The sequence below is a fragment of the Gadus morhua genome, chromosome 8 (assembly GCF_902167405.1).
Source record: "Gadus morhua chromosome 8, gadMor3.0, whole genome shotgun sequence".
Taxonomy (NCBI): Eukaryota; Metazoa; Chordata; class Actinopteri; order Gadiformes; family Gadidae; genus Gadus; species Gadus morhua.
In genome coordinates, this window is record NC_044055.1 from 7,695,749 (window position 1) to 7,723,479 (window position 27,731).

The window sequence follows — 27,731 nt, forward strand, 5'->3', positions numbered from 1 at the left end:
CGAGAGGGAGGGAAGCTATGGGACGAGGGAGGGCTAGAATAAGAGAAAGATGAATATTGAAGGACAGAGGGATAGGAAGACAGTGAAAGAGAGTGATGAGAGGAAAGGAAAAAAAAAAAAAGGGGTGTCGCATTATGGACAGAGAGGGTCGGGAGTGAGCGAATTAAAAGACTAGGAGGGAGGAGGAGGAGGAGGAGGAGGGTTATAGAGGCCTCTTGCTCGCAGTGCTCCCCAGCTCTGTTGCGGCCCACAGTGCCTGCTTCACACAGAGCGGCCAGCTGTACAGCAAATGTGCCTTTCCCTCTCCGCCCCCGAACCCTTCCACCCCTCCAGTGCCCCCCCCCACCACCCCTCCTCCCCCCGCCCGGGCCGCCCGGGCCACCGCCGGCTCCTCTTGGCGTGAGCAGGCTCCGCCCTCACTTGGCTGGGAGCGCGCTGCTGTCACCCACCCAACTAAATTTTGTAGAGGTGACCCCAGAAAAAAAAAAAAAAAAAAAAAGAGCGAGAGAGACGAAGAGAGAGAGGAGCACTTTCTGGAATGGGACGGGATTTGTTTGTGGGTTTGTTTGTTTGCTTATGGTTGTCCTTCCGATCGCTGCCATGTTGGCTGGAGCCGCTTGGAATGGAGTGCGGTGGAAAATGGAGACCGGACTCAAAGTACATTATAACCAAAAGCCAAACTAAGCCCTTTTCATCCTTAAGACCCTATAAAAGGAGAGCACTTAGCTTTTAAAAGTCCTGTCTGGGATTTTTTTTATTCTTTTCTTTTTTGAAGTCCACACAGGGGTGTAATAGTTGGAAACAGTGTGTTAAATGGGACAAAGGTGCCCCCCCTTGAGGCTACTAATGTCAGAGTTCACGGAGGGGTCAAAGTGAAACTCAGCGGGGGTCGGAGTTCCCCCGCTGAGAGGAAAAAACGAAGCAGGCTTCGTCTGACAATAAAAACACACCGACGGTTTTGGTCAAACGTTTTGACTCCCTTCAAAGATACGCTTCGTTAGGACACGTTGTAGCCGTTGGAATGGATCGCAAATTATAAAACGAAAAAATAACAAATCTCAAACAAAAGGATAGAAAAAAAAAAGGAATAGGATATGGTAATGAAATACAACAGCTGAAAGCTGTATAAATCTGTGTGCCTCTGGAGAATAATCGGACACCCTCAATTCTGTAAGTGTGCCATGCCAAAAAAACTCCAAACTAAAGAGTGGCCAGCTGTCTTCTGGCCTGCTATTAAATTGCTCCTTGGATGGTGGTGATATCATTTTTTTTCTCCATAGGAGTATCGCACCAGGTCCCCAAACATAGCGACCAGCTGTACAGCAAATGTGGACTGATCCATCTGGGCCGTAGCAGGCTGCAGCCCCCATCTTAAGACACATGGGGCCGTTCACAGGCTTGGCGAGGGCTGGTCCCGAGCACACGCGCTCTGTACCTATGGCTGCCTCTCACCATCTCGTTTACCGCCATTATCATGCTGAGTGTAGGGGGGGGTAAGCTAGCCACCGCGAAAGCGAGTGCCGAGCTCGGAGCCGGTCCGAGAGCCCCGTGGAGCGCGGCCGGCGTTGGAAGACGCGGAGGCTCGTTCCGTGCATCGAAATGCCCTGGCAGGCGAGCGAGAAAGGGGGGAAGGACTCTCCGCTGTTCCAGCCCTGGGCAGGGCAGAGCAGGGTACTGAGGCTAGGTACACCGGGGCCAGGCTGAGTGCACTGGGCTTTGGGAGACTATAGTATTACAAAAGGGCTGAGATGGACCTGGTCCGGTGGTGGCGAGGGGAAGGGAGTAGGGGGGGGATTTGAGAGAGTCGGGGCTCGGGTTCTGTTGTTCCGTACACTTAGCGCGACGGTTATGTCACGCCACATCACTATATATAGAGTTGTCAGTGGGAGCTGACACCGCCGGGCGCGGGCACGGACGAAAACAACACCCCTATGAATCCAGCGTCTGCCCCATTACCTACGCTAATAACGCCGACAGCTGAGCAGAGATGACCCCCAGCCCCCTGATTCCCTTCTCCTGTGCAGATGGCCATTAAAAGGAGAAAGTGTCCCCTTTTCATTTTTTCTCCACCAGAGAAGGTATTTAGAGCTTTTCCAAATTAGCGCTTTTTTTTCTGCGCGTTTGGCCCGAATAGGCTTTGCCGTAATTACAGGCTGGTTTGATTTTTTTGGGTTCTTTTTTGCCATATTCTTCTTCGTCAGGCGGCTACACTGCCGAAATGCGAAGCAATTCAATTACAAATTGGCACGGTATCGGGAGAATAACACGGTCAATGGAGAATATCAAATATTTATGAATATCTTAGCTACGGTGGATTCTGTGATCAGCAGGATGTTACTTTTCAATCATTCCTGTCATCTTTTCATGATGCCTCCCCGTTCTCATCCGATTTGCTGCTATTCATTCCCTTTCTGTTCCTCCGAATGTAAACGCAATTGGCAACAATCCTTGAAATTGGCAAACAAAAAAATCTATGAAACGAACAGTTCACCTTCAAAGTAAAAAATGATTGAAAATCATAAAAGTAAGACATCAGACAATAACCGAATCACCGATCCTCTGGTTATATCCTAAGCTGTCTGGGTTCCACGATGATGGGGGGGGGGGGGGGGGGTGTGTGTGCGTGTGTGTGGCTGAAAGACATAAAATAACCAGTAGGGGGGTTGTTTTCTACCCTCCCAGTGTGCTCCGCGCCTGCCTGCTTTTCAGCGAGAGAAAGGTGGTATTAGGCACCCCCCAGTCGAATAGTGGGAGAGCAGATCGCAAAAGATGAATACAAAATACGCACCTACACACTCCCGGCCCCCGTCTCTCCTCCCACCCCCCCCATCCCTTGCACACACACACACCGCAGCATCGAAATCACAAATCACATGCCTCTGATTGTTTATGCACAAACAGTGTGTCCCTGATAGAATTGCCTAGCGGTCCTGATAGAATTGCCCACCGTGTTTAAATTCACCTGCGCCTAGAAGCTCGTCCCAAACAGAGAGGCGGCTTGGTTCCAGATCAATGGACTCCTCTCTCCCACTGAAGACAACAGATAATGCAGTGTAATGAAAGAGCTGCCAAACGAGCTGAATAAATGAATGAATAAAGGGAAGGTGAGAGTGTGGAATCCAGACGCCTACTAACTGCAGGCAAGAAGACCCTGTTTTTTTTTCCAATTTTCTGTTTGCTACAAATTATTCAGCCTGCATACTAATGACGGGAGGGAAAAAAAGTGAAGATGTGTTTCAAAACACGGAGGTTAGTTGCTTCACACACAGACACGCACGCAGACACACACGCACACAAACACACAGGCTTTGTTTAGGATACGGATGCGGCGAGAGATAAGTCTCTTTCACCGGATTGAGTGATTGGGGATTGTTGTGTTTCTGTGCACAATCGATATCTTTTGTGTGTCAACAAAGAACCTTCGATTTCGGTGTGTTAGCGCTATAGTTGTAAGGCAATCCAGTGAACCCCCTTCATTAAAAGCTCAATCTTTACTGACTAACAAACCAACAGCCAAATCAAAATTCAAAGCAGTAAAGAATATTCTCCCGGTTGGTGATGTGAATGGCTTCATGCACTTTCCAACAGAAAAGAGTTCCCATATCTTGTGATGGGAGAACATGCAATTTTAGTGGAAATTCCTGAGCAATTCACATAGAAACATGCACAGATATTGTATGCAAACATGAACAGTAATCAAGATGATTGGTGAAGGTGTAATATGATGAGTCGTTTTTTTTGATAGTATGATCAAAACATGGGTAGGAAACTCAAATGTTCGTATTTTTTATAAATTTCATACAATATAGCAATTGTCTAACACATTTCTGAAACATATTTTTAAATGTACTATATTGTTGAACACTTCAGTTAAAGGTAATTATCGTTGAAATGTTTTTGTAATTGCAATTAAATATCGGATTAAAGGTGTTGGCTCGACTGTAATCAATAACACAATATGTAGTGTGTTCATCATCTCTGTTACAAGCTTTAAAGTTAATATACTGATGCGCCATTCTGATTATATGGGAGGTGTGCACAGCTTAATAGATGAGGTTCCTGAGAGGACAAAAAGGAATAGTGTAAAGAGGTCCTACCCAGCATGTGGTTGGCCACGTGCACCTGGATGTCCCATTCACTGTAGAACACCATTTGACATTTGATGCACTGGTATGTCTTCTTCTATACAGGAGAAGAAGAAAAAAATTTGGAACGTTTGTCAAATGCATCAAAATGACTCCAACGATCGTTTCAATAATGCAGCATACACCACCAAACTAAAATCATATACAATATTTTTAACGACAATATTCTTATGTTCTGTCGAAAATGAAAACGTGCAAATAGGGTTCACAAGTACCTCCTCTGTCTGTGAGGGGCTGGCCCTGGGCATGGGGGACACCTGGGGGGTCCGGAGCTGTCCTCCGTTGCTGTCCCTGACCTGATCCGGGTGCACCGTCTGCACGTGGTTCTGCAGCTCGGCCTCCGACTCAAACTTCACGTTGCAGCTGGCGCACCGTGTCTTGGCCGACAGTGAGGACGTGGAGGAGGCCGAGGACGCGGAAGAGGCGCCTTTGGCCTTTCCCTCGCCGGGGCTGACGCTCTCCCCCTGGACCCAAGAACCGGTGATCCCTGCTGGGGTGTTGGCTCCCCCCTGCTGCTGCTGCTGCTGCTGCTGCTGCTGCTGCTGCTGCTGATGGTGCTGCTGCCTTCCCCCGTTCACCGTGGGGCTGGAGCTCTTGGAGCCTGCAGCCGCCACACAGGACGCACAGAGGCCGTACGGCAGTCCGTTGATGTCCAGCTTCACAAGGTCCTGCTTGGAGCGGAAGTCCTTCAGGCAAGACGCACACTTGAAGAGCTTCTGGACCGGATGGTGGTGCATGTTCTGGGGCATGATGGAGTTGCGGCCGATCGGGTGGTTGGTGGACATGGTGCCCGTTTTTTGCATGTGGAAGGTACCATGGATCTTGAGCTCCAGCGTGGAGGTGACCGTCTGCATGCACACCACACAGCGAAAGCCCGTCAGGGAGTTCCTCAGGTCTGGGTGCATCTGGCAGTGCTCCAGGAAGTCTTCCTCGCATTGGAGTGGCATTTTGCAAATTCGGCAGCTACCAGTGTCCAGGCTCTTGCTATGGGTGACCTTGTGTTCCGTTAAGGTGAGCAGAGAGGGGAAACGCTCCCCGCAGATGGGACACATGTAGTGTTTGACCGGCCCGAGGTGGGTCTGCATGTGCTCCCTCAGCCCTGCCTCAGAGAAGAAGGTGCGGGAGCAGACGTTACACTTGTGGGTTCCCTTGATCATGTCCGCTTTCCTTTTCATCATTGCACTCTCCCCGGGGCGGATGTTATGATCCCTCAGCTGGTGGTTGGTGAGAAGGGAGTCCATCGTATATGACGCTCCACAGATATCACATCCAAACATTGGATCTGCTGTGTCCACCTCTTCCTCACTTCCATCGCGGCTGTTCTGGGACTCCACCACGGTGGCTCCCACTGCTCCGGACCCGTGACTGTTTGTCAGGAGCCCCTGCAGCTCGACGTCTTCCTTGGGCTGGCCTTCCACGACGCCCGTGGTGGAGCCATTGGCGCCACAGTTCTGGGCCTTGCCCTCAAACACACAGTGTTTCTCCCTCAAGTGCTTCTCCAGCAGGACGATGGCGTGGAAGGCCTTGCTGCAGAAGCGGCAGTTGTACTTCTTGCTGTGGGTGGTGATGTGGCACTGCAGCTCCACCTCCGTGCCGAAGGACTCGCCGCAGAAGATGCACCGGTGGGCGCGGCCCTGGTTCTCCAGATGGCTGTGTTTGACGTGCAGCTGCAGGTCCGTCTCGTGCCGGAAGTCCCAGTTGCAGGAGGTGCAGCGGTAGACCTTCTTCTCGTTGCTGTGCTTCACGGCGAGGTGGAGCTGCGTGGACACCTTGGAGTCGAACACCTCCTGACACAGGGTGCAGCGGAAAAACACAAAGGTGTGCATGTCCAAGAGGTGCTTCTGGAGGTCGTCCACCGAGGTGAACTGCTTGTCGCAGCTCTCGCAGATGTAGTAGGTGGAGGTTATGGTGAAGTGGACGGTGACGTGCTTGAGCAGGGACTCTTGGTTAGGAAACTCCTTGTTGCACTGGGGACAGGTGAGCTGAGGCTGGAGACCGTCCAGGTGGGTTTTGAGGTGAGTCTGGAAGAGGTCGAGGCTCGTGTACTTGGCCCCGCATTGGTTGCAGATGAATTCACTGGTATTCCGAGAGGAGCCGCCTTGCTTCAGTAACGTGGCGTGCTCGACCGATATCGGAGAGTGGGGACTGAGAGTTCTGAGAGATTTCTTTCCGTTGTTGATGTAGTTGAGAGCCAGTGGAATGTTCTTGTGGTTCTCCTTGATGTGCTTGTTGAGTTTCAAGACACTGTTGAAGATCGGGGAGTTGGTGCAGTATGAACAGGAGTAGACCTCGACGATGGGCTCCTTGGGAGTTACGGCCATGGGGGAGTCAAAGCGGAGGCTTCCCCCGTCACAGTGAGTCTGCCGGACGTGCTCCTCCAGGGTGGTCTCGGTCAAGAAGCCCATGAAGCACTGGGGGCAGAAGAAGGCGTTGCTCTCCTTGGCCACGGGACTCGGGAAGCCGTGGGAGCAGCGGATGTGCTCCTGCAGGCCGTTGAGGTCCCCCATCACCTCGGGGCAGAAGTTACACTGAAGCAGCGCGTCGGGTAGGCTCGCCAGCAGGGCGGCGTGGTCCTCTGCGTTGTGCACCTGCTTGAGGTGCTCGTTTAGGTTGAACAACGAGGGCAGGACCTCCAAGCAGAACTGGCACGTGTGGGCCTGCTCTGGTTTGTCGAGGTGCATGGTGCGCAGGTGGATCTGCAGGACGGCCAGGCTGGAGAAGCTCTGCTTGTTGCAGTAGATGCAACTGTAAGAGATTTTGGGCTGCTTGGAGGCACGCCCTCCCATCTCCGAGTTGTGCTGGGCGCTCCTCTTCCTCCGGCCCCTCGTCTTGGGCACCGGCGGAGCCGTCTCCACCATGGTGGAGCTGTCGACGGAGAGGTTGGAGTCCGGGGTCGTGCTGGACACGGACGTGTAGCCCACGGTCAGCAGAGAAGGGCTGTTGCTATGGTTACTGGATTCAGGGAGCTGGTGTATGTCCATGTGGGCGTAGAGGTCCTCGACGGACGGGAAGTGCTCCGAGCAGATGGCGCAGTCGTGGCCCTTGCGGTCGCGGCCGTGCGCCTGGTCGATGTGGGTCAGCAGGGTGCCCTCGTCGCTGAAGGGCTCATGGCAGTAGATGCATTGCAGGGCGGCGCTGAGGCCTCCGTCCTCCGACGGCGAGCACTCGGGGTGGCACTCGGCGATGTGCCTCTGGAGCTCCTCGGGGACGTCGAAGCCCTCCTCGCAGCGGCCGCACTTGCGCGTCTCTTTGAGCTTCCAGTCGTCGGGCCTGCTGCCGTCCTTGCCCCGCTCATGCACTTGCATGTGGCCGTGGAGGGAGCTGGAGGAGAGGAAGCCTCTGCGGCACACGGGGCACTTGTGGGGCTTGTTGGAGGCGTGGGTTTTCATGTGGATCTTCAGGTGGTCGCTCCGGGAGAAGGCCGAGTCGCACTCGCCGCAGTGGTACTTCTTGTCGCCGGTGTGCAGCTTGACGTGGCGGTCGCGACTGCGCTTGTGCTTGAACAGGCGGCTGCAGAAGGTGCAGCTGAAGGGGAGTTTGTCGCCGTGGCTCTGCTCGTGGCGCTTGAGGAAGCTCAGGCGGCTGAAGGACTTGTCGCAGAACTGGCACGGGTACGGCAGGCCAGGGCCGCCTTCGTCTTCGCCGAAGTCGTAGTCCTCGCAGTGTCCTGGGGAGGTCTGGTCCTTACTGGAGGGGGACGAGGCAGGCCAAGAGCACAACGGGTCATCCTCGATATCTGCTCCGTCTGTAGAGGAAAGTAGATAGGATGGAGGGAGGGAGGGAAGGGGGGGGTGATGAAGGAAGGGGGGGATGAGAGAGAGGGACAGAGAGAGGTGTTTTGTCAGATTACATTAGGAGCTAATTTGTCTTCACTCCGCTGTTGAGTAGTAAAGGTGAACCATTGCAGCGTTAATCATCAATGTAATTATATGCTACAGTAGCCGAGTGTGAATTTACATCCCTTCTGAAACTTAGACCCCCTTTTCCCTGTTCAGCCGCACTACATCTCCTAAGGTGTTATCTAAAAAGTTATATTTAATTGTGCAATTCAGTATAATTAGAGAAAAGGCAAAGTGGAAATACTTTTAGTACAATTAACCTTGTATGTGGCCATGTAATAGCTAAGCCCACTGTGACTCAAAATGCAATCTCTTTGACATTTAAAGCCAACACAAGGCATGGGTGTGCTTAAAGATGTAAGCACTACATGAGGTAAATTAGAACATTTCTATTTTTCTTGAACAATACCAGCTTCTTTTTTTTTTTAATAAGAGGCCTTCAAGTGACCTTATGTCTGGGGAAAAAGACTCCGGGAAAACAGTTCACAGGGCTCAAAGGGAAGATTAAATATGCAATTTAAACCACGGCAATGCATACCCTTTAGCATAAAGCCTTTGAGTGCAGAATTGATGATTTCTGCGAGGCATGGCCCTTCATGCACATCAGTCAATATATATCAGATTAGAGAACATGTAATATTATCATATGCATCCGAACAGCTTCTGCTGAGCCGCACGGCAACTGATGCTGAATGGTTAAAATTGTGTGTTTCTGACTGTGTTTGAGTGTGCGTGTGGATTTGTTTATATGTCTGTATGTTAGTGTGTGTGTGTGTATGTGTGGGGTGGAGGTTGGGAGGGGGGGGGGGGGGTCAAGCTGCTGAACGACCTCACCCAAGGACAAACAGGTGCAACCCACTGACAAGCAGACATCAGGCAATGCAGTTGCCCCCCGCCCTCGCCCCCACCCCTCCCACCCCTTCTCTAATTGTTTGAATGTGTCCCTCTGCAGATGGAAACGCTGTCGTCCCACCAGTGCGGCGCACAGGGATATCAATGGAAAACACAGAACACCACGTTCCAACGGTTCAAAAGGTCACAGGCCACCTTAACCCGCCGTCTCTTCTCAACTATGTGAACTTCCTCTCTTGAATAAAACAGCGTAATCCCAGCCCCCCTTCCTGAAAAAAAAAAAAGAGTCATGTCAAAAGGCCAAAAACGGGAAAAACAAGAGGAAACTGGAAAAGATTTATTGAAGGGACGAAGGAAAAGCAACACAACTCTTTCCAGGATCTAGCCTAGCCTGTGCTCTCCTCATCCGACAAATCCAAGTGTCTCTCTCTCTCTCTCCCTCCCCTCCCTCCCTCCCTACCCCCCGCTCGGTTGTTTTCACTGGGAGATCTGCCCTTTTGCCAGGATAACATGCCCTATCCGAGCACTTAGCTCCATCAGGGCCTATCTTCAGGAAACAGATGGGGTCGAAGGCCATTCCCTTGCCCCTCCAAACTGCTGAAAGCGGCACATCGAGAGCCCACCTCCACACCGTGGCTGTCTCCCGGAAACCTCCCTCCTCTGGCAAGGCGCCCACTCGGCACGCACAACTCACTCAAGAAGCGAAGCTCCCTCTACCTCTCTCTATCTGTCAGTGTGTGGCTCTCTCTCTCTCTCTCTCTCTCTCTCTCTCTCTCTCTCTCTCTCTCTCTCTCTCTCTCTCTCTCTCTCTCTCTCTCTCTCTCTCTCTCTCTCTCTCTCTCTCTCTCTCTCTCTCTCTCTCTCTCTCTCTCTCTCTCTCTCTCTCTCTCTCTCTCTCTCTCTCTCCAGAGTTGCAGGGAGGTTGGGCTATCGGTGGGATGCCCTCCTCCACTGAGGGGGAGGATCTGCCCTCCCTCCCACAGCCTCCCAGGGTATGGGAGATGAAGAGCAAGTGCAAGAAGAATGACCCCGGCCAATGCCTACAGTCAAACACATTGGCTCCGAGACAATATTATAAAACAAACAAACAAATGGGCCAGTAATGCACCACAAAATGAGTTTTCTTTGCCTGTCTCTTTCATTTTTTTCTAAAACAGTTAGAAATGAGCAAGCCTTTGCCTGAAGACATACAAAGCTGACAGATAAACATCATTACAATGTATAACTCAATTCTGATTATTTCCATCGTCGGAACTAATGTTGTGCGAGAAGACAAATCGATCCAAAGTTGTGTTACTTTAATAAACTTGGCATTCATAGTATCCAATTACTGTTAAACTAAAGAAAAAAATTGCTTGCATACACTTTTTCTTGAAGCGATGCAATATCAACAAAGTGGATGTATGCATTACTTCAAGCTGCTGCTAACAATTTCTTACATTTGTGAAATTGCCATGAATGCAAAAAAATATATAAAGAAGTGTATTCCATTGGATTTGGTCATTAACAGTGTGCTAATTAGGGTAAACTTTTAAGCCTGGTTCTGTCTGCATTTCAAAGTTACGTTTATTTATTTTTTTAAGATGCATGTTCAGGAAAATATATCATAAACACACACACACACACACGACACAAACACCCACACACACACAAACCCTAACACAAAACCACACACTGACACAAACACATATGCACGCAATACAGAAAACAGATCCAAATGCATAGCCAAGACAAGTGTGTGAACAACAGCAGATGAAAGCGTTTGTTTCCCCAGGAGACCTCAAGAGGAAAGGAGAAAGAGGGAGAGGGAGAGAGAGGGAGAGGGGGGGGGGGAGAAAGAGAGAGAGAGAGACTTGTTTTTCCCTCCTTCACCCAGACAAGAAATGCCCAGGCCCATGCAGCCTGAGTAAATAAAAGCACGGCCCCTAACTTCCCTGTCTCTCGGGCCGGGGGGCCTGTGCACGCCAGCGCTCTCTGTGCCGCTGCCAAAGGGGATGCTGGGGCCTGAAAAACTACACCCTGCAGCTGAAGGGCTGTCTTTGTTGCTCTGCCAAGGCCTTCCTGAGCATCCTCCAGCCAACAGCCTGTCACATCCTGGGAGGAAGACCTCCATCTTAGGGCCTGTCTCTCCCTGGGAGTTCTCTCTCTCTCTCTCTCTCTCTCTCTCTCTCTCTCTCTCTCTCTCTCTCTCTCTCTCTCTCTCTCTCTCTCTCTCTCTCCTCTCTCTCTCTCTCTCTCTCTCTCTCTCTCTCTCTCTCTCCCTCCCTCCCTCCCTCCCTCCCCTTCCCTCCCTCCCTCCCTCTCTCTCTCTCTCTCTCTCTCTCTCTCTCTCTCTCTCTCTCTCTCTCTCTCTCTCTCTCTCCTCTCTCTCCTCTCTCTCTCTCTCTCTCTCTCTCTCTCTCTATTTCGACCTCTCCCTCTCTCTCTCTCTCTCTCTCTCTCTCTCTCTCTCTCTCTCTATTTCCACCTCTCCCTCTTACTCTCCCTCGGTCTCTCTCTCCCCCTCGTTCTCTCTCTCTTCCCACTCTTCCACTCTCCCTCACTCTCTCCGTCTAATATTTTTTAAAGGTCCTCAATATGGAACAAAACACTCATGTGTTTTTCTTGCATAGCTATAAATGTGTATGACATCTGCAAAGCACTCTTTACTACTCACTATAACACTCGGGTATTTTAGCCAACAAAGGGGTGAATTGAAGATATTTTGTCCCCTGGATTTGAGGTTTCTAGACAACTGTATGTGATTAATGGGATGTGTGTCAAAAATGTCTTAAGTTCACAAAACGGTTAGAAAATAGTTGACCCCTCCTTTCAAACGCGATCATGTTTTCTAAGCGCACCACACTCAAAAGTAAACATATCTGTTTAAATAAGAGCCCTAAATATATCACACTGGATAGCTTTGGTGTTACTGTCAACATAAATACACTTACACGACTTTGAAACCCTTCATGATGTTGCTTGTTTAATATATTTTACCTAGATCAACCATAAGGGTAAATATAACGGATGATTTCAAAGCTCGCCTTTTAAAAGTGAAAAGACATTTTGATTTGAAGAATGACGTGAATGCGTTGTAAATGTTAAAAATGGATGGTTAAAAAGGCACTGTTAAATTGTGTACTGTTAAATTTAAGGCCAAACATTTGACAAAAAAAGCTCAGAATATGTTTTTGCCTTTAAGGCATCTACATATTTACATTCAGTCAACTGAACAAGTCTATTTTATCACACTTAATATAAAATACACAGATAATAAAAAAGTAACAGCAACAAAAACTAAACCAAAAACAGATTGGTATTTCACCCAACCAAATACACCAGGTAAAATGGCAAAAATCATTGTTTATGCCTCCAGTGCCCTGATAAGAGTTCTAGGTGCCTTATCTGTGCCTGACAGCGATTCAGCATAACATCTCCCCTGTCTCATGACGCTCTCATCCAGCTTCAGGACACTAGCTTACTGGTAGAGGGCTTTTGCTCTCACTCAACTGCCAGCATGTCGACTTTGATTCAGAAATGTAATTCTCGTGATGGCAAAGCATGGCTGCGCTTCCAGCCCCCAAGCCCCCCCCCCCCCCCCCCCCCCCCCCCCCCCACTCTCCCATCTCCCTGTTTGTTGTGGCGGAGATCTGTACGTAGGGGTTGTCATCAGAGATGTGTTTGTGTGACTGTATTGGTGGTACATCAGGGATTGGGGATTCATTGAATAAACAAAAAGCTGACAAGTCGTCTGATGTAACACCATGACCCCCACTTCGTATTCAGAGAGGGACGGGTTTATGTGTTGTTGTTCATTCCTGCTCTTTTTTTACAGTAACCGGCAGCAGGGAGGGACGGGGGGGGGGAGGGAGAAAGAATATGGCGGCATTTCCCTTGAGACATGTGTCATCTTAACTCATTTTCATATTCTGACGCCCAAATTGCAACGTGTGTGTGAACAACATAATTCCGTGTTTGCCGGTGTTCATGACATAACCACTTAAGATCTGATAGGAGGTGGCTCGCAGATGCTTTCGATTAGTTTGCACTCTGATTCTGTTTTTTTGAGGGTTAGGGTCTAAATGAGAAAAGGCAGGGTTTCGTTGGACCCTTTCTTTTTTTCGTTCCGGCGTGGATCTAATTCCAGAGCCTTCTCAGAGTTGAGTGAGTGATTCGGGCGGACCTAGGACCCACCACAGAGCTGTTTGGAAGCAGAGGCCTGGGAGTTTAGGCTCCGAGCCCGGCAGCCTCTGCTTGTATCGCTGCGTTTTAAAGAGCCATCCCATCCAGTCAAAGTGGAACACAGGAGATTCACAGCAGCTCTTAAAGCTCTGCCAGGTGGCCGGCAAGCCAGGCGTGGTGTTTCTTACACACATAAAACTGACAAGTTTTACTCAGCAAATAAATAAATAACCTTCAGAATATGAACACCGTTATTGTAGACAGAGGGTAAATGCTGGATGCTGTGTATGTTGTATTCCCCCTCCTTCCCTCCCTCCCTCCTTCTCTCTCGCTATTTCTCCCTCTCTCGCTCGCTATAGCCCTCTCTGTCTGTCTACCTGTCACAAACTATGTTTTTGTTTTGATTTTCGTGAAAGAATAAAATAGGAACTAACAGCTAGTATTTTACCAACTGTAAGGACAGTAGGCCTCAAAGAAAAAGGGAAAACAAAAATTGAAAAGATAAATGAAAAATAGAAGGTTCCTCATCACCGTGGCTCAAGCGATTCAAGTTTTGCTAACACACACACACACACACACACACACACACACACACACACACACACACACACACACACACACACACACACACACACACACACACACACACACACACACACACACACACACACACCTTATGCTGTCCATGCCCATTGACGTGCATCAAAAAAACTATAACAAATGGCCGACAGGGTTCTTTACACACAAGGCTCTGACAACACATGGAGAGCTGGAACGTCAAGTGGCCGTCCTGTCTCGGCCGCCTGGGTGTCCATTATTCTCCCCCCCCACCCCCCCCCCCCCCCCCCCCCCTATGGAACTGTCTGCTAACGGCGGGGAAGCAGCAAACTGTCAACTACTTTGTCCACATTAGCCATGTCCCCCAGCTCAGACAGGAGCACTTGGTCACTGTCCCAGAATTCAGTGTGCCCGAGCAGTGTCCCAGGAAACGCAGACAAATGGAGGGCCAGAGCCGGGGAAAGTAGGGCGGCCACTCATCCCTTACCGGGCCCCCGCTCGCCATCTCCTTCTTCTTCGTCTTCCTCTCCTATTCCCTCATTTCTCTCCCTGTTAGAGTGAGTGAAGAGGGGTGTTTCATCACGCCATCACCCCCCCCCCCCCTGACCTCACCCCTGACATCAATGTCCTTCAACACAACCAAACATGAAACGAACGACAACCGAGCTTATAGCACTGTTTAACACAAATGCTACGTCCCGTTTTTGATGCAGGATCTTTCCCCTTGGCAATGAGCGGTGTGTCCCCGACCAAACCTTTTAACCAGAGTTAGTAAACGGTGGAAGGATGCCAGCGACCGGGACCCTGCTGAGAAATGGGCCCGTCACCTCTCATCCGAAAGATAACTGGCAATGGAGCACTATGGCAGACTTAGGTCAGCAGACACACACACACACACACACACACACACACGCACACACGCAGACAAATGCACACACACACACACACACACACACACACAAAACACACACATTCAAACACAAGTATAAACACACACACAAACAATACACACATTCACACACAAATGCTGCATATACACACACACACACATGCATAAACAGTAAAAAATACACACACCCAAACCGACAAACAAAAAACATAAAAGAGCAGCGATGACACACACCACACACACGCACACACACACGCACACACGCACAGCGACCCAGACATCCGTGCGGATCTGTTGTGCGTGTGGGAGCGCGAGGGGCCGGCGGGGTGGAGGGGAAGGACAGTTGACCATGTCAGGTACACCGAGGGCATAAACAGGAAGGAGGCGACTCCCCACGTCTTGGCCCGAGAGGCAGGCACCGCCAGCCTCCCAGGAGGAAGCAGGATGACAATCTGTCTCCCAGCAGGGCCGCGCACAACCTGTCTCACTGCTACACCCACCCACCGGTCTCACTGCTACATCCACCATCCAGTCTCACTGCTGCACCCACCCACCGGTCTCACTGCTGCATCCACAGACCTGTCTCACTTCTGCACCCGTCATCCGGACTCACTGCTACACCCACCATCCGGTCTGACGGCACAACCCGCAGACCTCTCTCCCTGATACCCCAACTAACCTGTCTCACTGAAACACCCACCAACCTGTCTCACTGTGACACCCAATCCCCCCCCCCCCGATTGTGTGAGATAGGCTGGGTTTCGCTTGTCTTGAGGGGAGGAGGGATCCTGTGCGTGTTTATTGAATGTCTGCTTGTGTGTTTGTGTGAGTATTGAATGTGTGTGTGTGCGTACTGAATGTGTGTGCATTGAATGTACGGGGTGTGTGTGTGTGCGTATTCAATGCGTGTGTATTGAATGTGTGTGTGTGTGTGTATTTCATGTGTGTGTGTGTGTGTGTATGGAATGCGTGTGTGTATTGAATGCGTGTGTGTGTATTGAATGCGTGTGTGTTTATTAAGTGAATGCGTGTGTGTGTGTATTGAATGCGTGTGTGTGTGTATTGAATGCGTGTGTGTTTATTAAGTGTGTGTGTGTGTGTGTGTGTGTGTGTGTGTGTGTGTGTGTGTGTGTGTGTGTGTGTGTGTGTGTGTGTGTGTGTGTGTGTGTGTGTGTGTGTGTGTGTGTGCGCTCCCTATGCACTGCGGCAGACCAGGCACATGGCCCAATGGACTGTCAGCCAGCCGGCCAGTTAGCCACTGAGAGAGATGCTGCAGCTTTACACTGTACTGTTGCTGCTGCTGCTCTTCTACTCACTCTCTCACTAGCTCTCTCTCCCTCTCTCTCTCTCTTGCTCTTTGTATGACTCTCTTTCTCTCTGTATTCCTCCCTCTCTATGACTCTCTCTCTTACTCTCTCTATTGAGTTAACTTGCACGGTTGTTTTCCTTTTTTTTCCACATCATTAGTTATTCAAGGAAATTTGATTTATGTGTTTTCAACTTTGGTTAAAAAAAAAGTGTGCCACAGAAATATGCTGAGTTACTGTATGGCTGCTTCATTAAAAATTGGGTTTGCTCTGCATGTTTCAAAAAGAGACCATCCATTACTTAAAATACGCACGCAACCCACTGAATGCAGGGGAAAGAGAGGTCTAATTCTTATTAATCAAGCGAATGTACCTCGCAGCACCTCCATAAATACTGGGAAATAATGAATGTGCGTATGAATTATTTCCGACACTTTGACTCCTACTTTTTCTGGATATAGGCCTACAGAAAAAAGAAAGGAGGTCAGTAAAGCTATTGTACTACAGTGTCTCGCAGGGGACAAAAGACATAAACCAGGAACAAAGAAATAAACAAAGAAAACAAAAACAGCTTGTTGCCAAGCATTAGCATTCAAACCTGACGCTCAGGATCATTCAGCCCCAACCCCCCCCCCCTGCCCTACGCCCCCTCGAAAATAAACAACCTGGCCATTTACTGTGGCTCATGACCCCTGACCTCCCTTGATTAATGCACTTTGACTCCGTATGATATCTCGTCAACGCCGCCGCGTCCGAGCGGCGTCGGAACAACGGAGGACAGCCCAGGAGGGAGAACACAACACAACACGCATCTCAGAGAGAACAGCAGAACGGGGGGGGGGAGGAGGAAGAGGAGGAGGGGAGGAGGAGGGGGAGGGGGAGGAGGAGGAGGAGGAGGAAAACAAGCATGAACTCAAGCAAGACGGTGTATTTTCATGCATCCCTGTCTTAAATGTCAAGATTTCCTAACCCTCGGTGGCTGGAGCGCTGACACCTCTCCAAGGTTCAACAGAAACCGCATTCATTAATAATTAGCTTAGCATCAAAGGGGGAGGGGGGCCGACAAAATACTGAGGGAGAGGGAGAGTTGGGGGCAGGGGGGGGGAGGGACAGAGGGAGACGGAGACAGAGGGAAGGCAGGCAGAGAGAGAAAGAGAGAAAGTAAAGGGAGGGCATCTTTAAATGTCTGTCCCTCGCCAACAGATTGATTCCAATTTCCCGACAAGGGCTTTTTCTTTTTCCTCTTTTTCCCTTTCTTCTTTCCTGAGTATTGGCCGGGCGTCCTACGAGCAAACGCTGCAGACGTCGCATCAGCCACGCTACTCCCTGCTCTCCTTAATCATGCCTCTAATACCCTCCAGATGAATAAACATCTTCATCCCCACTCTGTTACAGCCAGACGGCTCATCCAGTCCCAAATCCAAGCAAAGGAGAGGGAGAGGGGGAGAGAGAGAATGGAAAAAGAGGACAGATGGAAGGGTGGATCAATGCACAAATGAAACCAACAGAAAAAAGTAACAAAGCCACGGCAAGATTTTTCTAGTTTCTTCCCCGTACTTTGCCTGATTTATTTCCCACCCTTACGCAATTATCACAGTTTCTCTAATTATCTGTATTCTCTCTCTCTCTCTCTCTCTCTCTCTCTCTCTCTCTCTCTCTCTCTCTACCTCTCTCTCTCTCTCTCTCTACCTCTCTCTCTCTTTACCTCTCTTTCTCTCTCTCTCTCTCTCTCTCTCTCTCTCTCTCTCTCTCTCCAAGTAATAATAGCAGGGCTGTGTTTTTTGAGTTCCCTCTCGGGCAAAGCGAGAGGTGTAAGAGGATGTTGTGCAACGCTGTCCTCTGACACACACGCCGTGCACGCACACACACACACACACACACACACGCACACACACACTGCACAGGAAAGGAGAAAGAGGGAGAGCCGAGCAGAGGGGATGGGAGGTAGACCGGAGAGGGGGGGGGGGGGGGGAGGGTCTCTAGGGATAGCCACGGCCCCAGACCAGCACTTTCCTGGCCCAGTAACAGTGCCAGAGTACTCATGACATGTGTGTGTACAGAATGCGAGCTCCGAATGGCAGACAGATTTAGGGGTTTGCTTGGTTTCCCGTCTCCATTGTTTTCTGCAGGCACATCCAGGCTGGGCTCATCAACAGTGTCTTAATGCTGGTAAGTACTTTGTAAAGGCCTCCTGCGCGCTCGCACGCAAACCCAAAACACACGCGCACAAACACGCACACACACACACACACACGCGCGCGCACAAACACGCACATACATGGAAACACACACACACACACACTGACACACACACGCGCACATACATGGAAACACACACACATGCTCCCACACACACACACAAACACAGACCCACGCACACACACACACACACGCACACGCAGACCCACAAAAACACAAATGCAGACACACACAAACACATGCAGACAGACACACACACACACACCAACACACACAGACACACACACAGTAAAAAACATCAAGGCACGCACACAGACACAGGCACACCCAGACAAACCATATACACACACAAAGACACGGACTGGGGTCGTTTCTTACCTGCCCTATCCTCATTTTGCAGAAGAGGGCTGAAATATGAGGTCTGAACACAACTGGAAAATGACTACAGGGCATTTTTACTTATTCATTCATCACTACACATTGATTTATTCCTGTTTATCTATTTATCAGCTGCGAACAAAATAATAAAAAAAAACACACCTATCCTTGTATACACCCGACAGAAAAAGTTGGCATGTTGACACACTTAGTGAAGAACTTCCGTGGTTGCTATCGCATAATCCCAATCGAACAAAGTATACAAGCGGGGTTTGGATTTAACCTATGCAGTCCACACACACACACACACACACACACACACACACACACACACACACACACACACACACACACACACACACACACACACACACACACACACACACACACACACACACCATATTTACATAAGCCGAGCTAGCGCGCCCTGGCTTGGCTTGGTTACCATTTACTTAGCTACACATTGTCACCTGGGAAGCTATTCCTGTCCGTCTCGGGAGGGCAACACAATATGACAACCGAGGCCCCCCCCCCACATGAATTACCATTCATTCAATACTGGAAAACCTGACGAGATAAATCTCTCACACACCAAGGGTGCCAGCAGCACGTTGAATACAAAATCTGTCCTTGGAATCATCGCTCGGTTGTTCCAAGAGACGCGTCAGATAGTGCGACGTTCATGAACAGAATTGTCCGATGACTTGTGAACTATCGCCGTGCGTCCCTGGCTGACGTCGTCGGGGTTGGTAAGATTTCCTGTTGCCGTCATCTAGGATTCCTGCTATCCATCCTACGCTGGTTTCCATTGTGGATTTGGGAGCCCTAACATTTGTAGTTTTTCTCATTTCGATTTTGCAGTCCTGTTTTTAAAGATCTCTGTCGCACTCGGTGCTTTGGTAAAAAGAAAAAAGCTAAATGACGAAATGTCAATGTTAAAAACCCATGCTTACATGGGCTGGGTCAGCTAATGGTGATCACAATCAGCTTCTAACTGTGATGATGATGATGGACCCATTTCAGAATCATTGAGAACAGTGTAATAGTCCACGACCTATCAGCTATTACTGACAGCAACATCCGTCTCCCCTAACTACTCTGGACTAGAGGACCTTTATCGGTCTATCGAGGACACGCTACTGTGATGATGCAAGAACAACTACTGTACTACCGATATAGAAACATCAAACAGCCGCGATGGCATGGCAATACAAAAATAAACCATGGCACTCCGGAAATAGCTGTCTAAGGCTGCGTCTCGTGCCGTGAAAAATTACAAATACGGTGACCTTTAATTACATTAGATGGGAGAGATTTAGCAAGTCAGCTCACGAGTAAGAGAGAAAGACAGAGAGACAGAGAGAGAGGTAGAGAGAGAGAGACAGAGACAGAAACAGAGAGAGAGTGAGAGGAGAGAGAGAGAGACAGAGACAGAAACAGAGAGAGTGCGAGAGGAGAGAGGAGAGAGAGAGAGAGAGAGAGAGAGAGAGAGAGAGAGAGAGAGTGAGAGAGACAGAAGCAGATAGGCAGCGAGAGAAAGATAAAAGATAAATGGAAAGCAAGCCAGACAGAGATAAAGATATATAAGCTAGAGAGGCAGATAGAGAGTTAAAGAGAAAGAGAGAGAGAGGGATACATCGAGAACGATAAAGGAAGGTGTTGTGAGATTACCAGCGGAGTCCCATCCGCCCGGTAACAGGAGCCATGCTGGGAGATTTTCCGTTCGCCAGCGTACATCCAGCAGCACAAACAAGCGGCGAGGCAATAGGTCAGAGCGGCGCCTTCATTTGTATTTTCCTTAGCGTCCTCGGGTGAGCCGGGTGATTGTCATCATCTCCGCGGCTCTCCATTGTCTGTGCGAGGGAGGAGCAGCGAGGGGAGCAGAATCCCATGAACTATGCATACAGCGGGGAGGGAACGGCGGGCACCGAGGTGGTGCCGGGTCCCCTGGGTCATTTGTAAAACATGAGCCATGGCACCCGTGCCTCCCTGCTGTGGCTGGGGTGAGGTGACTCAGTCACAGGTGCACCCTGGGTAGATCTCTCTGGAGGTGAGGGGGGGTGAGAGGCGGGGCGCCGGAGCACACACCTCTGCGTGCACACTATGGGCGGCTCGGGGTCGGGAAAGACGCCGGTCTGCGACAACGCAGAGGTTCAGGCAGGGCGTGATGACAAGAGGTAACTAGGAATGCAAAAAAAAAAAAAAAAAAGAGGCTTCTCTTTTTGTGTTTATTTCTCGTTTTAAATATTAATTACAGGAGGAGGCAGGGAGGTGGTATCCGTTTGCATCTACACGGAGGGGGCTTTAGATGTGTTGGGGCTTTCTACTATTGTATGAATTGTCAGCATACACGCTTCGCCGGCCCCCCTGAAGCCCCAAGACATCACAATCACCCCGATAGCAAGGACGCACACACACACACACAGACGCACGCATACACACACACACACACACACAATCACGCACACACGTGATTATGCACACACAGACAAACACGAACCCCCACAGAAAAAAACACAAGACACACGCATAGACATGATTACGTACACACACACACACACACACACACACACACACACACACACACACACACACACACACACACACACACACACACACACACACACACAGACACACAAAAACACGATCATGCACACACAGACAAGATCATGCACACACAGACGCACATACACAAACACGAACAAACACACTCACACGCAGACACACACACACACACAGCCACACACACGCACACATACAAACACACAAACACACCACATGAGGCCGCACACACGGTGCTTTAATAAGAGCTCTTGATTAGGATTCGGCAGACGCAGCGTCCTGCGACGCATCCCCGGCTCCGCTTTGCCAGGCCTCAGATAACCTTTATCCTATAGGGTTTAATTAATGTCAGCCCTTCAACTCTTTGCCTTTTCAGGAGGAAACGACTTATTCCTCGGCCCCGGAGCAGCCCAAATCCCTCTGTTTCCCAGGCACTGGGCTGCAGGCCGCCCTTGTTTATCCAGACTACTATCCAGGTACCACACTCTCCTATTAAGGCCAGCGCTTGTTACGAAGGGAAGGGAAAAGGTTGAATTATTTACCAACAGCAGAAGAGACAGGAATTGAGGATCAGGGAGAGAGGGAGAGGGAGAGGGAGAGGGAGAGGAGAGGAGAGAGAGAGAGAGAGAGAGAGAGAGAGAGAGTGAGAGAGAGAGAGAGAGAGACAGAATGAGAGACAGAGGGGGGAATAGGGCGCCTTCTGCATCGTTTTTTTGTTGTTTTGTGATTTTCTTTGCTTGGGGTTTGTAAAAAAAAAACTGAAGATAAATTATCCATACAGATCCAATGTCTGGAATACAAAGGGAAGGGCCATATTCGTAAATAGCAACATATATGATGGTTATGAGGAATGGTCGTAATTAATAACCAATGTTGTGGTCAATGCCGTGCAGAGGGAAACAACAACTCCGGAAAGCAGCTACACAGTAGTTGCCTTTTGCGGTATAACGGCTGATTGAGTTTTATCTGTTTGGGTTATGTATACAATGCATAGATGAGCGGGTTGGGTTGGATAGATGTGTTTTTGTTTAATAGACACCAAGGGTGAACGCTCGCGCACTTCACCCAGGGCAGAACAGTCCGCACTGCATCTGTATCGCGGTCTCTCTGCACACAATACAACAAAATATAGAGAAAACAAAAGGGAGCTCAGAGGGGGGAGAACGTGAAGACAGACCAAACAATAAACTCAACCACAAGAGACAGAGTTTGATTTTGTGTATGCGTGTAGTGTGTGTAGCGTGTGTAGTGTGCATTGTATGTGTGTGAGCAAAAGAGAGAGAGAGAGAGACTGGGAATAAAAAAGAGAAGGAAAGAAGGATGAGGGAGATGAAGACAAATGCAGAAAGAGCAGGGATTGAGGGGGGGGGAGGGAGGGAGGGACTGAGAGAGAGAGAGACCAAGGGGTGGGGGGGGGGGGGGGGGGAGGGAGACGAAAGACAGAGGGAGAAATCAAATTTGCAAGAACATAACAAAAAGCTGTATCTCTGACAAAAGAGAACACACAAGGGTATTTGTCTAGCTGTCTGCTCCGGCAAGATCCTCTGAAAGTTTATTAAACTAGAACCCTTCAAGAGAAGGCAGAGAGTAGTAAACTATACAACAGGGGCAGCAGAGAGAGACGGGGGAGGCGGCGGGGGAGAGCTGAGAGGGTGAGGGGGGTGAGGGAGGCCGGGAGGGGAGGGGAGAGGTGGCGTGGGGTGGGGGTGAAAGAGGCAGAAGAAGAAGAGGGAGAGAGAGCGAGAGCGAGAGCGAGAGAGAGAGAGAGAGAGAGAGAGAGAAAAAAGCTAGCTTTCCAGCTCTGCGTCTCTCAGAAATTCTTTTATTTCAGCCATGCATTAAGCGCGCTCCCTGCTGAGCCGGGCTCCCCTTCCCGGTGTGGATAAAGCCGTCCCCAGGGGGGGCCACCGGTAATTTCCAGCTTCGCCAGAAACTCAGGTATTAGAAAAGACCGCTCAGGGACCTGCCACAATATACCTTCACAATTTCATACGCTCAGTAAAGAGAGAGAGAGAGAGAGAGAGAGAGAGAGAGAGAGAGAGAGAGAGAGAGAGAGAGAGAGAGAGAGAGAGAGAGAGAGAGAGAGAGAGAGAGAGAGAGAGAGAGACCCTCCTTCCTAGCCAACCCCCACCCTCTAAGCAAAGCCCCTAGAGGGTCCCCAGTTCAAATTTCTGAAGTGCAGACAACGGGTGCATGTGTGTGTGTGTATGTGTGTGCATGTGGTGGGGTGGGGGGGGTGGAGTTGATAGCACGGGTTGTGGGGGTGGGGGGGGGGGGGGGGGTGGGCTGGGAGAGGTGGTGGGGGTGGCCCCTGGGACCTGAGCACCAGCAATAGAAAATCCACTGCATAGAAGAGAGAGAGAGAGAGAGAGAGAGAGAGAGAGAGAGAGAGAGAGAGAGAGAGAGAGAGAGAGAGAGAGAGAGAGAGAGAGAGAGAGAGAGAGAGAGAGAGAGATGGAGAGAGAGAACGAGAGCGAGAGAACGAGAGAAAGAGAATGAGAGAACGAGATGGAGGAAGAAGAGAGAGAACGAGAGAGGGAGAAAGAAGAGAGAGAGGGGTGGGTGCGAGGGAGAAAAAAAAAAAAAAGCATTTCCTCTCCGGTCTGGCAGGAGTGCCTTTTTTCCCCTGGCTCCCACCAGAGGCTTTTTACAAAACATGTGTTGCTGACACGTTGACAGATTGCTCAGTGAAGTGTTAGGCGCATGCACACGGGCTGGCCATTTAGGGGGGACATGGCTCCCTACCCAACATCCTCTACCTGAGGCTCCATGTTTTATACATCACCCACACCCCCCCGAAGAAAAAAGGAAACAATACACACAGACACAAAAAAAGAAAAAAAAAGGTAAAGGGAGTTGCTTCCTTTGTGAGGGAGGCGGACCATTGAGGTGCTGAGAGGGAGACGGAGAGAGAGAGAGAGTGGGAGAGACGGAGGGAGAGAGTGGGAGACAGAGTCTCCGTACATAATGCTGCCTTAGCTGAACTGCGGCAGTGTGGAGGTAATGCTGGAGGAGGAGGAAGAGGAGGAGGAGGAGGAGGAGGAGGAGGAGGAGGAGGAGCGGAAGTAGGAGTGAGAGAGGGGAAATGGTTAGAGGCGCCCAGGAGGAAGTGGGGAGTTGGAAGGAGGTGCTGCAAGCTATATGCATATGATATATACACACACACACACACACATGCATTAATATATATGTATCTATGCACCGTGGCTCAGACCAAAGCTAAATAGTAGCCCAGCAGACCAGTCCTTTTTTTTGAGTGTGTGTGTGTGTGTGTGTGTGTGTGTGTGTGTGTGTGTGTGTGTGTGTGTGTGTGTCTGTGTGTGTCTGTGTGTGTCTGTGTGTGTATGTGTGTGTGTGTGTGTGTGTGTGTGATGCCGCAGCCTGCATCCATAGCACAGGGGGGTTGGCGGGTGGGGGGGGGACAGGGGACAGATTCTGATCAAAGGCCGGCTCCCAGATCCGACTGTAGCGCTCGCTATCGGGGTATCGACAGCGCACGTCTTAATCGCCCTGCGGCTCCAAAAGTGCTGCCGTGGCAACAGGATGGAAATGGGGATCATAATGTATTCATGGTGCCGGCGACCTGGGGGCTGCGGAGCCCGGTCCCAGGGGACCGCACTTTACCCAGAGCCAGACGTGTCTGGGCAAAATCACTCCACACGAGACAGCCACAGAATACTGAGGAGCCACAATGGGATGGGGTGAGAGAGAGAGGGAGAGGGAGAGAGACAGAGACAGAGACAGAGAGAGAGAGACAGAGACAGAGACAGAGAGAGAGAAACATAGATGGAGAGAAAGAGAGAGAGAAAGAGACAGAGACAGAGACAGAGACAGAGAGAGAGAGAGAGAGAGAGAGAGAGAGAGAACGAGACGGACAGCCAGAGACATAGAGAATGGAAAGACAGCAATGGAAAGACCGGCAGGAGGATTAATAGCAGAGAGGATGAAGGGGGAAGGATGAAATGCAATTGAAACGGGGGAGACAAAACCGAGCAGGGGCTGAGATGGAAACATTGACGAATGAGGAGAGGATGGACGTGGGGGGTGGGGGGCGGGAACGGGGGAGGTCGCGGGGTTGAATCTATACGATATACGAGAGAACATGTGAGACTTCACGCAAGGAGAAACTAAAGAAGAACCGGTCTCTCTCCCTCCTTAGTTTCTGCTCGGTTTGAGAAAACCGGGACTTTTTTCTTCTTCTTTTTTTTTCCCGGCGCAGAGGAGAGCAGAGAATGTGATTGAGGGAGAGGAGGCTGGCTGGGCTGAGTGGCTCCACCTTGAGAAGGCCTGACGTGGCTTGACCAGGTGGGTGGTTGCCTGGGAAATAAATTGTGGAGGAAATTGGTTGAGATTATCACGGCCAAGAAGAGGCCAGGACCCTCTGCTGCGACGCGCACGGATAAACGGCCAGATGAGTAAATGAACGGGCGAGATGCGGCAGGAAGGGAGATTGATGGCTGTACTACGGACGGAGGGGTTTAGTGCACGCACACACACACACCCACACACACACACACACACACACACAAACACACACACTCAAACACACACACTTTGTATCCTATCATTCCTTGAAAATAAATGCTTACATTGGATAAACCATTCTTTTTGGTATCCTGCGCTGGTGCAGTATGCTATCTGACCTGTCCTAGCTTAACAATACACACACCCACACGGACTTACCAAACACACACAAACACACACATATATACATACAAGCAAACACAGAGATGCACACACACACACACACACACACGCTCACAGCCATGTACTAACAAAGACACACACACACTAACCCACACCCATCAACAACAACCCCCCCCCCCCCAACACACTCACACACACACACGCTGTAAGACACAGAGCTGTAGCCTGACCTGCTTTTCCCCAACAGGAGGGCAGCTACAACAGGCACCATGCCAGCCACACATCCTCCAGCCCTGTGCACTCTCTGCAGAGGGTGAAGCACATTCTACAAGACACGCAGTAGTCAAATTATGTTTAGAGCTTTGCAGACATCCTCGGAATATATATTCGTTTCACGGGGCCCACCCGCTGTATTTAGAGAGAGGGAGGGAGGAGGAAACGCACACACACACACACACACACATGCACGCACACACACGCACGCACACACACGCGCACACACACACACTTCTGCCGCTGCATTTTCTATCAAGATTTAATCTAGGACAGCGAGTCATCAAACACACACACACATACACACCTCCAGAGGTGATGATTCGTACGTGCCAAGTCTAAAATGAGAAGATTCACCTGCAGAGGGTGGTACATGGTGGGCACTAACTACCCTCCACACGTAGCCCACCCTCAGGCATTCAAACTAGGGCCACAGACATCTCCCCCGTCTGCCTCACGCCCGCCTGCCTTCCGCTGACAGCCTCCTCCACCACTAAGCTCCAACACTCACACATGCACACACACGCACACGTGCGCAAACGCAGACACAAGCACACACACACACACACCTGTGCTTCGTGTGATGACTGTATCGAGCGGGGGGAAAGCAGGAGAAAGGGGTGATGGAGAGAGTGGAGGGAGGGGGAGAAAGAGAGAGTGGTGTGGTTGAGGGGAAGAGAGGCCGAGGAGAGAGAGAGGTGGTGGAAAACACAAGGCATCAGAGATAAATACGGAATACAGATAGAGACAGAACGAGAAGCGGGGAGCGAAACAGAGAAAGAAGGGAGAGAGATAGACGGAATGAAAGAGAAAAGAGGGCGAGAAAGAACTATGGGGAAAAGAAAAAGAGAGCCAGAGAGCAAGAGCGAGAGAGCGAGAGCGAGAGAGAGACCAAGGACATCAACAGCGTGTTTTCACAGAGAGATGACCCCTGGCCATCCCGAGGCATCTGGTTTATCTGGCTGTCTGCGTAAGCCATGCACACACCTAATGACTCCAGCCTGGTTAGGTCCCACAGGTTTGTTTTATCCGGGATTACGGACGGAGAATGACAATGGGCTGGTAAACTACTGCTCACACACCCTGCGTCAGAGCAACACTTCACTTCTCTACCCCGAAGGGGACAGGCTGGGGGGGAGGGGGGTGTTCGGGAAGGTGAGGTAGGAGGTGGAGGAGGAGGGTGCAGTGGGAGGGAGGGGGCAACTTGTTCAAAGTTCAAAGTCGCCGCAAAGTTGGGGATGTGGGGGAAGAAAATAAGATGTGATGCCTACTGCTGTCGGACTGATCTAATCAAACGATCAAATGTTTCCGATGCAAGACATTTCCCATTTCAATGCGTAATTGAAACACACACAATGGTTGTAAGCAAGTGCCCTCTTCGATGAAGGGTCAACCATATCAATTATTCGGACTTCCGGAGAATATACGCGGGGCGGCACGGAGAAAAAGTGGAGCTGCCTCACGTACCACTGTTGAACAGACTTCAATCTGTTTCTGCAGTGGATATTAGTAATCATCCAGGGTCTGCATATTGATGGCCAGGCTTGGCCTGTTTGCATATTTACTGGCCTCGGAGCTCAGTCGCCTGAGGTGAGAAGCAAATTACATTTCTGCTTACCCCCACGCGCACCACTCTCCAACACTCTTTCCATATTTCTCGCTTTTTTTTTTCTGTTCTTTTTTTTCCTCTTTCGCTGCTTTTCTTTTTCAACCTCATTTCTCTTAACATGCTGATCAGTCATCTTCTAGTAAGCATCCTCCCCTGCCCTGGTTGCATCCGAACCGTGGTCTCATTTGGCTAACATCATCACAGTGTAATCTTGTTGAGGGGAGCAATCAGTTTACTTTGGAATTAGGTATTCCGTTGGCGGGCCCGGAGAGAGACAAGGCTCACAGGGGTTTAAGGGATGCAAACGAA

The 27,731-nt window shown here is 50.1% G+C and overlaps 1 protein-coding gene across 1 annotated transcript in view; it reads right to left on the reverse strand.

Annotated features, from left to right (window-relative positions):
* Positions 1 to 27,731, reverse strand: part of LOC115548180 (zinc finger protein 521) — a gene marked incomplete in the record, with an annotated part of 115,654 nt that overhangs the window by 59,722 nt on the left and 28,201 nt on the right. Inside the window, 2 exon segments of the mRNA XM_030362613.1 lie at positions 4,098 to 4,182; positions 4,361 to 7,890. Coding sequence (XP_030218473.1) covers positions 4,098 to 4,182; positions 4,361 to 7,890 — 3,615 coding nt within the window.